The sequence below is a fragment of the Acinonyx jubatus genome, chromosome C2, assembly GCF_027475565.1.
Source record: "Acinonyx jubatus isolate Ajub_Pintada_27869175 chromosome C2, VMU_Ajub_asm_v1.0, whole genome shotgun sequence".
In the NCBI taxonomy this organism is placed as follows: domain Eukaryota; kingdom Metazoa; phylum Chordata; class Mammalia; order Carnivora; family Felidae; genus Acinonyx; species Acinonyx jubatus.
The window spans coordinates 121814925-121828916 of NC_069384.1; the positions used below are offsets into that span (position 1 = coordinate 121814925).

At 46.2% G+C, this 13992-nt stretch overlaps 1 protein-coding gene across 1 annotated transcript in view; it reads left to right on the forward strand.

Moving 5' to 3' along the window:
* Positions 1–1443, forward strand: part of NMNAT3 (nicotinamide nucleotide adenylyltransferase 3) — a 114416-nt gene extending 112973 nt beyond the window's left edge. Inside the window, exon 5 of the mRNA XM_053221386.1 lies at positions 117–1443. Within this exon, the coding sequence (XP_053077361.1) occupies positions 117–169 (53 nt within the window). The 3' untranslated portion in view covers positions 170–1443. The remainder of the gene's footprint in view (positions 1–116) is intronic.
* Positions 1444–13992: the final 12549 nt, after the last annotated feature.

Here is a 13992-nt window from a genome sequence, read left to right on the forward strand (position 1 = left end):
TTTGTTATATTATTAATGCCTGATGTACCAGCTGTTGCTTTCTTTTTAGCTACTCCATGAAATTTGCTGCCGTTCCAGTGGAACTGATATGAATTCATAAAAGTTTATATTCCCAGGTACCAGCAATGGAGAAGCAATTGCTTTTCAACACCTTGCAAAAGGGCTGTAATCTGAAGCTCCGGGTCGATGGCTCTGTTCAGGTGGGCTCTGAAGGATGAGAAAAGGAACCTCACACGTGTTCAGGATTTTCATCCCACTCCTGATTAAGAAGAGGTTTTAATTGGTCTAATTCTGTTTGAGTTTGTGCTTTACATTTGCTGACCAAATGACTGAATGTATTCAAAATTTCTCCATACTTTCACCCTCATTCATCCTTGCTACAGATTTAGTCATGCAGAAAAACAAAGGGCCAGTCAGGAAGAATCTTAGCATCTTCCCAAACATATCCCAATGTTCGTGTGTGTGTGTCATGATAAAGAGGAGTAAAGTAGGCCATCAGGGTTCCAGGATCTAGAGTAGTGGGGCCCTCCTGGGGGGGGGAGGGGGCTCCCCTACACCTCCACCCCCTGCAAGCTCTAAAGCTGTTGGCCATTCCCCGCCCTGACTGAGCTCTGCACCCCATGGGGTCTCTAAGAACCCTGATAATGCAGGGGAATAGGAATCAAACAGCCTTGTCCACAGTCAGCTGTGTGACTTTGACCAGCTCCCTTCCACACTGTGAGCCTCAGTTTCCCAGACTCTAAAATGGGGCGGTTCGAATAGTCTTTAAATTCTCCTCTAGCTCTGGTTTTCTGAGGCACTGAGTGTCCTACTTCAGCCTGCCCACCCTTCTTTGGGTCCGGCCCACTTCTAGCTACACTGGGAGCTCTCCAAGGGCAGAGGGTCTTCATTTTTGTTTACTGGTGTATCCTATGTGCCAAGAAATTTGCTGTTCCAAACACGGTGACAGGACACAGTGTTTGCATCCCATGGGAGCTGGATAGAAATGCAGACTCTCAGGCCCCACCCCAGACCTACTAACTCAGAATCTGCATTTTAATAAGATTCCCAAGCCAATAAACATACTAGCCTATTACAATACACATTAGTTTTATTTTTTAATAAACTGAATATCCGATTAAAATTGCATGATGTTTACTCTGGTGAATATCTCCCTTCTTATCCTCTGAGCAGCATTTCCCCAGTTTTCTGTATGGAGTATCAAAAGCAAACAACTGGGGTGCCTGAGTAGCTCAGTGGGTTAAGCGTCTGACTTAGGATTTCGGCTCAAGTTCTGATCTTGCAGTTCATGGGGTCGAACCCCACATCGGGCTCTGCACTGATGATGTGCAGAGCCTACGTGGGATTCTCTCTCTCCCTCTCTCTCTGCCCCTTCCCTGCTCACTCTCTCTCTCAAAATTAATAAATAAACTTTAAAAAAAGAAAGAAAGCAAACATCTGTAGTGTCCAGCAAAAAGGGGTAGAGAGGGATCCTGTGCGTTTGAGGCAGGATTTCTCACCTTGAGCCATTATTATTATTATATATTATATATATATATATATTATATATTATATATTATATTCACATGACTCAACATCAGATTAAAACTAGAACACAGGTCAGGAAGGCCCATACACAGCATACCCTGCAGCCAGAGGGCCCAGCTTCACCACAAAGTTAAGGAAGCTAAAGCTAGTCCCTCATTTGCCTGGGCCCTTTCCAACACCCTGGAGGGGCCTTCATCATGTGGGGATCTAATTTCACATTTGTGATTTTTATTCTTTTTCTGAAAAGTGACCTTCAAATTTGTACAAAGTTTAGACTCCATAAAACATCAGCAATTCCTCCTGATGACAGAGTATAGACAGCAGGGAAGAGAGGATGGATTTGAGACCTGAAAGATGAATTCATAAGACTTGGGCATGGGTGGAGGCCGCTGCGCTTTCAGGCAGAATGAACAACATATGCAAAGGCCCTGAGGCAGGAGAGGGCAAAATGAGCAGCATGATGAGCTAGATTCATCATCAAGTCCTGAAGGAAGGGGTTTACTATTGCAGCGTGCACCTGACAGCAGGCATCCTGGCATGCCACCACTGCCCTGCCCCACCTTGCCATAGGCTCAGGGCACCGGGCCCAACGAGGCTTGGACGAGATGCCCTCATCTCTCTGATTCATGGCTGTATCATGTGGCTCCCACCATTTCTGAGCCTTTACATTGTCTCCTTCTAAAATAAAGCAACACAACTAAATCTACTTTATAATAAAGTAGATATAAATACACACACACACACAAACACACACACACATATACACACATGTGTATCTCTCTCAATTTCTAGACTCTTACTTTGTCTCATTGATTCATGTAGCCTCCCTTTTTTTAGTATCAGAAGAGAAAATATGTATCACTGCTGTGCTCTGATTTATTGCATTGACACTGACCCGCATACCTGATTTCACATTCCTTTCCATTCCCTCTGGCCTTCTTTGTATCTAGTTTGCCAAGGTGTTTTGTTTATTTTGCAAGAACAGAAGCACAGTGTGTTGGCCTCCTGGGTAAATAGAATTTCCAGCCTTAAATAAAGGTTCTCCTGTGATAGCAGATGCTGTCCAAACGAGAGGAGCTCTGCATCCCAGCCCGAGGAAAGAACTTTCCATTTATGATACTGGCTGTGTCCCTTGGGACAGAATGATGTGAAATCCCGTTTTAAACCAATCGTGCTCCAGATTGGCAAGGTCCGTTTGATAATTGGGTTAATACATGAACATGAATTTCCTCATCCCTGGCCTTGCACTCCCTGTGCTAACAGTATTTTCTGCCTTCACTTTTTGCAAGGGTCTCCGTGCACCGACTGTGTTCAATTTAAGTCATGACCTTATTTTCTTGGACCAGAGCTCACATTATAGATACACCTGTGTGACTAACAAACAATCTATAATAAGGCACATAGGCACACACGTCAGAATAGTTTAGAAATGCTAAAATAACCCCGGAATGTCTTGTTCATGGCACCATAGACTGTGAAAACCAGAAGGAACCCTAGTGTTCATCTGGTCCCACCTTTCTCAAATTATCAGAATGCTAAAATCCCACGAATTAGTGGGGTGTTCACTATTAAGAACAATAATTATAATAATAATATGGTGTCCTGTGGACCAGTTAGGAGAGCCCAGCTTTCCTTCTGGTAAAGTCCATATTGAGCATCTACATGCCCTGCTGGTCTTACTTTCCATGCGTTCCTCACACGCAGCCTCTTCTCTCCATCCCTCCTGGCACCCCCCAGCCCAGACCACCATCATCTCTTAGCCCAACTAGTGTAATGGGTCTCCCCAACACATTCTTGGCCCCTGCAATCCCTTCCTCACAATATGAACCAGAGCAGTTTTGTGATGGCACACAAATCTGGTCGTAATGCCTCCCTGCCCAAACTCTTCCACAGACACCATTAAGAACATGGAAGACAAGTCACAGGCTTGGAGAACGCATTCACGGAAATGTAAATCTAATAAATGATTATGTCCAGGATATGTAAACATCTCCAACAATTCAAAAATAAGAAGACTTGGGGCGCTCCGGTGGCTCAGTCAGATAAGTACCTGACTCTTTTATTTTTAATGTATTTTATTTATTTATTTTGAGAGAGAGAGAGAGAGAGAGGGAATCCCAAGCAGTCTCCATACTGTCAGCACAGAGCCTGATGAAGGGCTCAAACTCACGAACCATGAGATCATGATCTGAGCCAAAATCAAGTCAGATGCTTTTCTGACTGAGCCACCCAGGCACCCCCTAAGCATCTGACTCTTGATTTCGGTTCAGGTCATGATCTCATGGTTCGTGGGATTGAGCTCCAAGTTGGGCTCTGTACTGACAGCATGGACCCTGCTTGGGATTCTCTCTCACCCTCTCTCTCTCTCTCTCTGCTACGCCTCCCTCCCTCCCTCCCTCCCTCCCTCCCTCTCTCTCTCTCTCTCCCTATCCTTCTCTTTCAACATAAATAAATAAACCTAAAAAAAAAAGAAGACTAAAACTCCAATTAAAAATGATTGAAAGATTGGACTAGACGTGTGTTGGAGAAGGTTAGTTAACATAATAAGCCTAACAAGGCCATTTAGAAAGAGCCTGTTGATGAGGCTGGCCCTCGGCCAGTATCTGAGAAACTGGCTTTTGGATTGCTGCCTACTATTCTAACTGATAAGGCTGTTTTGTCTACCTGGGGCACTGAACCCTGCTGTCCCAGCCTGCCCAGACTGGTACAAACAATGCGACTTATAGTGAACACCTGCTCTCCTATGAGCTTGGAATTTCAGAAATCATGGCTGGTCTGGCAGGCAAAGTGCCTACATCACTAGCCCACAATAAAACCCCTGGATTCAGAGTCTCAAACAGACGTCCCTTGGCAGAAACACTGCAGACTGTTTGTTGCTGCATTTCCCTGGTGGAAGAAGTGTGTTCTGTGTGGCCCCCACCTGTGCAGGAGAATTTTGGAAGCCTTCACATGGACTCCCCCAGACTCCACCTGATGTGTCTTTTCCCCCGGCTAGTCCCTGCTGTGCGTCCTTTCACTGTAATGACCCACTGCCATGAAGATATGGCCCTGGAGTCCTGAGAGTCCTTCAAGAGAGCCACCAGATGTGGAATCCCAGAAACAAAACACTTTACCAAAGAAGATATATGAACGACAAGTAGCACACGAAAGATGCTCGGCACCGTTAGTCTTGAAAGACTCACAATGAGTGACCACTTTGCACCCCGTGAATGGTTGAAATCAGTCAGCAAAATCCCATTCTTACAAATCTGTCTGGGGGCGCCTGGGTGGTTCAGTCTATTAAGCATCTAACTTCAGCTCAGGTCATGATCTCTCAGTTTGTGGGTTCAAGCCCTGCATCAGGCTCTGCGCTGACACCTCAGAGCCTGAAGCCTGTTTCAGATCTCTCTCTCTCTCTCTCTCTCTCTCAAAAATAAATAAACATTAAAAAAAATTTTTTAAAGAATCTGTCCAAAGAGATGCAAACATGTGTCCACTCACTTGTATGTGAATATTTATAGCAGCATTGTGACCCAAAACTGGGAGAATTGAGATGTTCCTCAACTGGTAAATGGATAATAAACAAATGTATCCATGCAACGGACAATTATCCAGCAACTAAGAAAGAACCAGTGATAGATACCTGCAATAAACAGAAAACTCTCAGAAACATGCTGAGTGAAAGAAGCCAGGCAATAAGACAACATATTGTATGATTCTATTTATATGAAATTTCTAGAAAAGGCAAAACTGTAGACAGAGGCACAAAGCAGACCGGTGGCTGCACGAAGGGGAGAGCGAAGACTGAATGCAGGTGGGCACAGGGGGTGGGGTCGGAGAGGGGACAAGGGAGAGATTGGAATGTTCCAAAACCAGATTGTGGTGATGGTCACACAACTCTATAAATTTACTAAAGCTCATCAAACGATGCACATCAAATGGGTAAATGTTGTGGTATTTAAATTATATCTCAGTAAAGGTGTCTCTTAAACATCTAAGCTTCCTTTGTCACCCTTGGAGTGAAGACCTGACTCCTCCTGGGGTGGCTGCCCCACCCCCCCAAGCCCACACGCCCAACAGCCCACTGCTGCAGCCTGGCTTTACTCCATGTCCCACACCCACACCTCTTTTTCCATCAGTGCTTTCCCTGTGTGGTCCCCACAACGCACCCACCCTGCCATGCATGCTATCTCTCTGCATCCCTTCTTTGGGCTGCTTCCCATTTTGTCTTCTGTTCTCTGCCTCACCTTGCCCTCTTCCAGGAAGTTTCACTTGTCCACTCTACCTCTACCCCTCACTCCCTACCTTCCTCTTGTAAGAGAATTTCATCACTCCGGAAGTGACGGATTCGAAGTTCTCTGAAAGCAAGAATTTGTCTTGATCATTGCTCTTTGTCCCTAGCACAACTCCTGGCTCAGTGAATATTTCAGAAAATATTACCTAATAAGCATCTTAATAGCTCTGAGAAGCCGATGACATGCACACCTGTTTAACTTTGTATGAACCAGTGTTTTTGAAGCCTGTTTACACATACGATCCATCTTATACATATGTGTGGACTTAGTAATATGTGGAACACAGTACTCAAAGGACTTTAGGAGGTTCTTATCTAAAGTTTTTTCCCAGTTTTTTCTGTTACAAACAATGCTGCAATACATAACCTTATACATAAGCCCTTACAAACCTGTGCTTTTGTGGGATAGAGTCCCAGGTGTTGATGGGTCAAATGCTATGTGTACTTTCTATTCTAATTGATGATTGTACACACTAGATTTATTTTCAAGATTTTCTCTTTTTTTTAATGTTCATTTTGAGAGAGAGAGAGCACATGCATGTGAGGGAAGAGGGAGAGGGAAAATCCCAAACTGGTTCCAGAGCCTGATGCAGGGCTCCAACTCACAAAAGGTGAGATCAGGACCCGAGCCAAAATCAAGAGTCAGATATTTAACCAAGTGAGCCACCCAGGCACCCCTATGCTAGATTTTTTTTTAATAAATTGATTTTTTTTAATTAAAAAAAAATTTTTTTAATGTTTATTTTTGAAAGAGAGAGAAAGTGCAAGCAGGGGAGGGACAGGGAGGGAGGGAGACACAGAATCCAAAGCTGCCAGCACAGGGCCCAACGCATGGCTAGAACTCACAAACTTTGAGATCATGACCTGAGCCAAAGTCGGTCACTTAACCAACTGAGCCACCCAGGTGACCCTGAATAAATTGATTTTTTTTAAAGGAGACTCACAGAGCTGCTGAAATTCTCATTTTCTTATTTTGCAGGGAGTCACCTTCGTTATCTTTTATACAAACCAAAATAATATCCATCTCTTTATAGATGACTTGTGCTAATGAATTTCAGGAACTCCTTCACCAGAGCATAGAGAGACGTAGTAGTTTGCAGGCAAACATCGTTCCTGGTATGTTGGACGGGTGGAAGAAAGCAGGTAGTTTGGCTGGATGGTGGATGTATGGATGGGTGGTCAGATGGCTTTCACATCCCACTCTCCTACCTGGAGCCCAGAGGCATGGTGGCACCACAACGGGACAACTGTGCTTGCCATGCTACAGCTCTTACAGTCTCCTGGCAGGCAGAACGAGTGGCTGTCCTGCCCACTGCACCCGCCCCACATGCTGTGTTCCTCTGGGGGAGGGTGGTGGGCTGGCTGGTCGCTTGCACAAAGGCTCCCGCCCCGGCCTGTTACCAGGACTGCAGGTCTCTCCTTTACTCCTTTCCTTGGCGGTGACACTCCCGTACTTACACCTGTCAGTGACTCTCCATTTCCTACAGGGCAGAGTCCACATAGCTTGTTCCAACAGGGAAGGTTCTCTGTGGGCTGGCCCTGCTTGTTTCTCCACATTCTCTTGGCCTGGGTCAGACCAGGTCATGCCTCCCGCCCCCAAGGCTCCGCCACAGCCATGCTGTCACCACACTTGATTACCCCACCTTCCCTGAAGATGCCAGGCCCTGCTACACCTCCCTGCTTTTGCATGTGCCATCCCCTCTTGGGAGTGTCCTCCCCACCCCTCTGTCAGGCAAGTCCCCACTCATCCTTCTAAACTTTGTCCCCATGCTCAAGTGCCTGCACGTCCTGGAAGCACTCTGTACAAGCCTCTGCGCGTTGCACTCTACTGTCTCCCACCAGACCTACATTCCTTAGGGCAGCGTCTCACTCAGGGCTTCATCCCCAGCACCTCGCCCAGTTCCAGGAACCCACAAGGTGCTCAGTAAGCATTTGCTAAAAGGACCCATAAACGCGTAGCTTTGACACCTGTCCCCTCCCTGTTCTTCCGGTGAGTATCCACTGGGCTCATGTTCCTGTGTGTCCAGCTCGTGACAAGGTGCTGCAAAGAATATGGAAGGAATTTAAGATGCAGTCTCTGGCCACAGAGCATCCCCAGGCGTGTTGTGTATATGCACAGAGAAAGAGCTCGGTCCTCCTGAGGCAGTGTGGAAGAAACAACATGACCAGGAGAGCCCAGGGCTCTTAGGATCCAGGAGAAGGGAAGGGGAAGCATATTTAGGCCAAAGGATCCAGGGGAATAAGGCTGGGCTGAGAGCTTGGGACACTAAGCCACCAGTGTGTGTGTGGGGGGGGGGGTGCACGGAGGAAGGAAGGGGGACGTGACGTATTACATGGGACAACTGGACTGCAGGGGAAAGAGGTACAGACAGGACAGAGAAAAAACATTGAGGTCACATGGTCAACGGACTGGGATAACAAGGAAGAGAAGGAAACTAGGATTTTGTGAGGATATGTGTTCCAGAATCCTCAAAACTAAGCTATGAGGTGAGAGTTCAGAGACATCAAGGGACTTGCCCAAGATCACACAGCTAGGAAATGGTGGGCCTAGGATTAAAATCCAGGTGTGCTATTCCACTGGATTCTGTCATTCCAGTGGGCAGGGGTGGAGCATGAAGGAAGCTCACAGATGAGAAGGGTCTTCACAAAGACTATTATAATGCAATTTGGAATATGTTTTCTGTCCCTAAATCAATGTGCTTCTTGCCTATTTCTTCCCTTTTTGGAAGCACAAACCTTCCACCAGCCGCTTAAAAATCGTGTTCACCCTCCAGTGTTTCTAGGGAGACAGGACCCAGGCTAAGGCTTTGAGGCCTGCTGGGAACTGATCAGGGATCCTGGTCCACCCTACACCTTCTCCCTCTCCCCTCCTCAACTGGCCTCCCCTCTGAGGCCACCTCCCCCTCGCTATAGGTCAGCACAGACCTGCTCTGTACTCCCTCTCAGGGCAGTCCTCAGAGGGCTCGGTCACATGCTTCCTGGAAATCAATGTGTGTTTGACCAGCTGCCTCCCTTCCATCCCTCATTGTATAATTCTGCCCCAAGAACACAAAAACATTGGTCCAGCAAGATTTGTTCTTTTTAAATCTGGCCAGAGCCTCACTAAGGTGCATTAATCTTTAACTGTTTATAGATTTTTCTGCTTAGAATATATACCCTGAGCTTTGATTCCACATGGGGATTCAAGTTCTGTTTCCATATTGATGATGACTTAGGAGACATACTTTCTGTCTGGGATTTTCTTCTGCGGACTTATCTATCAGATCTAGCATGCCAAGGCCCCCTTAGTTCTTTGTCTCATTCGGGAGACAGTAGCTGGTTAAGACCTTGGGCTTTGGGGTCAGACAGAGCCAGACACAAATTTGGTTCCCAGCCCTGCCACTCTACCCATGTGACCTCGAGCAAATCACAAAACCTCTCTAAACCTCATTTTCTTCTGAAAACCAAGATCCAGTGGAGTCATAGCTGAGCCAGAGTTCTGTAATCAGCACAAAGTGCATATGTGGTCATAACAATTACTTCTGAGAGTCCTCAACTCTGCAAGGACTTCATCTCCTCACCCACCTCTACTAACCCTCACCCTTTCTGATCTCCCCTCTTCTTCCAAGGGCAGCTGCCTGGTCCTTCTCTGTCCCCGAAGTGAGCCTCTCTGGGCTGCCTCCAATCCTCCCCTTCACCCAGCACCTCTGATTAGCTCCATAAGAAGGCCCAGGGTAAAGTACACAAAACCACCATCTTCCATAAAAAGTAGTGAAGTGGGGAAAGTTGTAAATATATATAGGTGATTTTTTTTTTCAAATTTATCGCTGGCCAAAAATATATTTTAAGAGTTATCATCAAAGTGAAAACACAAAATTTATAAATCTCCTATTAGGTCTCAACCCCTCAAGTACTTGAGAAAGACTGCTCAAGAAAAGTGATTAAAAAAAAAGTGGCCACCTTTAAACAGCCACTGGTCCGTGAACCTATTGGAAACAAAGCAAACACACGTGGGTCAAAAATCTGCCTTTATTTAATGTTGGATCTAAGACTTGGCAATGTCTGCTCCTTGGCAATGTCTACCCAGCTTCTCAGATAACCTGCCCCTACCTCCCATCTTAGTCCCCTATGGGCATGTCCCAATCAAGGTACACTGACTGGCCAGCAGTAGGCAGATAAATTACATTGACCCTGTTCCCACCTTTTAGTGACTCTGGTATAACGTCATCGCTAATGACATCTCACTTAAAAATTCCTTTAATAAAATAGCTTCTGATCCCATATCACCATCCCCATCAACCAATCCCATATCACCATCATGACATGGCAAACATGGGATCATGACGTCTCCAGTCATTCCATCCACCATATTGCCTATAGGAGGAAATGGCCATTTAAAAACTGGAATCAGACTGACACTCAGAGACTGACCTCTTCTGACTTCCGACCAGCTATGGTACTCCACAAGATGCTGTCTCCGAGCTGAACCAATGCCCGGGGACCATCCTGTTAGATGTCTGTAACTCTACCCAAACCCTCCCAATCCTGTCACCTGGGTTGGTGGGCCTCTACTCCAGAAGGTCTCCACCCCTGTAAAGGGCTGTCAGGTCAAGAGATCTGCTCCAGCACAATCACCTCCTCAGGTCTCCAAGGCACAGCTTTGGGACTCATGTCCGAGGGCTTCCACCAGTTTATGGGTGATCCCCCCAATCCCTGCTCCAACATCTTTGCCTGCTCCCACAGCACAGGATTCCACAGGACCCAGGCTTCATTTTTCAGGAGGCAGTCTCCTTGCAAATAGATGTCTATGGAGCCAGAGGGTTGAAACGTTGGGACCCAGATATCTTTGTAGAAAGGATATAAGACTTTAGAGATGGGCTGGGGTAGATAAAGTAGAAAGTGTTCTGTTCACAAAACTGCCACAACCAACAACATCTCCCCATTGAGTGACCTGGATCTACCCACCAGGCCACATCCTCACTGTAGACAAGACCCTTGCCAGGCCTCACCTTCCGTACCAGCTTTTCCAAGGTGCTCTAGCCATCTGGTGGCAACCCTGGGGAGCTGCCACACCACCCTGCAGCTGGAATTGCAGGAAAACATATGAAAGTGACCCCCCCCGCCCCCCTAAAATCGTGCCCCGGCATGACTCAGCGGGAAGCCTCCAAGATGGTGGACATAAATGACTGCCCACTGGGGACCTCCCATCTTTCCAGACCCTGGGAGGCCCTGCTCTCCTCGGTGGAGCCCTGAGCCTCGTACGTCATTTCTGGTAGCATGTTACACTGAACAGTCATTCACGTGAGGTAACACGCATATGGGGTTTATAAACACAATTTAATAAAACAAACCCAGAAGTCCTATCTGTGCTCAGCAGTTCTAGTGATGGTCATTCACATGCACAGCGGGGCTCAAATGGGGCTTTCACAATCCTGGCCACAGAAGACAATGACTGCTCACCTCGTGGCATCAAAACCCTCCCCAAATGCAAGGCAAACTACTCTGAGATACCATAGTACAATCCTAGGGAGGAAATTTGGCAATATCTAGCAAAAGTACTTTAAGTCTTTGTCCTTTGACACAGCAATCCCACCTCTAAGAATCTATCCCAAAGAGACACTCACTAAAATATAAAAAGCCTTAACCTGTTCATTGCAGCCGTATTTGTTATAGCAAAAGACTGGAAACAACTGTCAGCAGGGGAGGGGTTCAATGAGCTAGGGTGAAGTCACACAGTAGAGTGCTCCACCACCGTAGGAGGGAAGGAGGAAGCTCTCTCTGTATTACAGTGAGTGATTGTATTAAGTTAAAAAAAAAAAAGTATATAGTATGCCACTATTCATCTAAGAAAGGGAAAATATGACTCAATTATATTTATATTTTTTAATGTTTTTTTCAAAGTTTTATTTATATTTGAGAGAGAGACAGAGACAGAGTGTCAGTGGGGGAGGGGCAGGGAGAGAGGGAGGCACAGAATCTGAAGCAGGTTCCAGGCTCTGAGCTGTCAGCACAGAGCTGGACTTCATGGACTGGAAGATCATGACCTGGAGGCTCAACCCACTGAGCCACCCAGGCGTCCCTATATTTACATTTTTAAATGCAAGGATAAATCGTAAAATAAAAGATACATATCAACCAATGGCAATATATGAAACTTGTTTGGATCCTTATTCAAACTAAAAAAAAAAAAATTATGAGGTAAGTGAGCACTTTCTGAATACTTGATGACATTAAGGAATTGTATTATGGCTTTTAGTTGTGCTAATGGTGTTTGTTGTGTTACTGTTTTTAATGAGTCTTTTAGAGATACTTCTTGAAATGTTTCCAGATGAAATGATACGGAGATGTCTGGTCTTTGCCTCCAAATAATTTTACAAATGGGGTGTGGGTGGGAGTATAGATGAAACAGGATGGGTCAGGGGTTAATAACTGCTGAAGCTGGTGGTGAATCCATGTGAGTTCCATACAGTTCTCTCTATGTTTATGTAGGCTTAAAATTGTCCATAATAAAATAGCTAAGAAAGAAAAAACAAAGAGTGAGAGGGAAGAGAGGAAAGGAAAGGAGAGGAGAGGAGAGGAGAGGAGAGGAGAGGAGAGGAGAGGAGAGGAGAGGAGAGGAGAGGAGAGGAAAGGAAAGGAAAGGAAAGGAAAGGAAAGGAAAGGAAAGGAAAGGAAAGGAAAGGAAAGGAAAGGAAAGGAAAGGAAAGGAAAGGAAAGGAAAGGAAAGGAAAGGAAAGGAAAGGAAAGGAAAGGAAAAGGAAAAGAGGCATTCTCCATGCAGTGTATGTCACAATGTATAGAAACAATCATGTGTCAATGAAAGGTGGCTGACCCATTCTGCAGAACCATTTTCTAGACAAAAATAAATCCCAGGCTACCCCCACAAAGTGGGTGTAAGATTCTGCTGTTTGTAGACATGGTGTGTCACTTGCACATCTGCATATTCATGAACCCATCAAAGAAAAGCATCCTGGGTAAACCTTGGTGCCCCTCAGCCCCAGTGGCTTCTTGACAAACCCTCTCACTCCTGAACACAGCCCAACACAGGAAGGCAGCTTTTTTGGGCCACTCTCATCCCTTCAGGCATTAACCTCACAGATGGCACCATGACAGCTCAGGGATTGGAGCAGGGTCATTCTCCAGAAAATAACTCCAGAGACATATTTGAACACAGGAAAAGGGGAGATTTTTTTTTTTTTTATAAGTCTCCAAAATAAAATGAGCCCTTTAGAAGAGAAGCAGGGGTGTGGTGTCAGATGAGAAAGGTTTTCTTTATAAACAGGAGGGAGGAATATGTAGTCACCTGTCCCCTGCTGGGAGACTCAAGTCTCTAGGTGTGGGAGACCTGCAGAGAGGGTGGGGCTGGGGCTGGAAGGTACTTTCTGCCCCAGTGTTTTTTTGAGGAGCATCTTTTGGGGAGGGACAGAGCCTCAGGGTCTGTTCCAGGACTCTCTGCTCCAATCCCTTCTCCCTGAGGAAGCTCTGTTGCCCCAACAACTGGGGACACGGGGCAAGCTGCTTGACCTCTCAGTGACTCAGGGACAGGACTGGCCAGCACACAAGGCGATTATAAGGGTCGTGGGCAATCAATGAGTCATTTCATGGAGATGGCTCCCTGAGCTCTAATTTATCCCCATGGAGCAGACTGATCTGCTAAAGAATGAAATGCACATTTCCTCCTTAGCTCCTCTGAGCTCTCCTTTCCCTCAGGGCCCTGGGCTCTTTCCTGTCCCGCTTCCCGCTACTCTAGGATTGCTCACAGAGCCTACCAGTGCCACTGTATATGCACAGCCTCAGGGTGGTTCCCCACTGGCTTGCTTCCTCTGCTCCATGGTTTTGGTGGCTCTCTGGGACCAGAGATCCCAAAGATTGTGGATCTCCACTGCTGTTCTTAAGGCTTGTGAATGAAGCAAGCCCAATTAGGATGTTTTAGAGTGTTTATATCTCTCTCCCTTTCAGTCATTAACAAGCCTCCTCCTTCCACAGCATTCCTTTGTTCCCCTCTCCCTTCCCAGGGCCTCTCCTCCCCTCCTCCTGGCTATTGTCAAGATCCAGCCAGAGCCTCACCTCCTCCAGGGAGCCCTCACTGATTGCCAACTCCACACAACCCCCCTCCCCCCACCGTTCTTTATACACTGTTACTCTCTTTGCACTACACATCCCAAGTGACAGCATCTCAGACAAAAACAAACTCCAAAAAATACTGAATAATG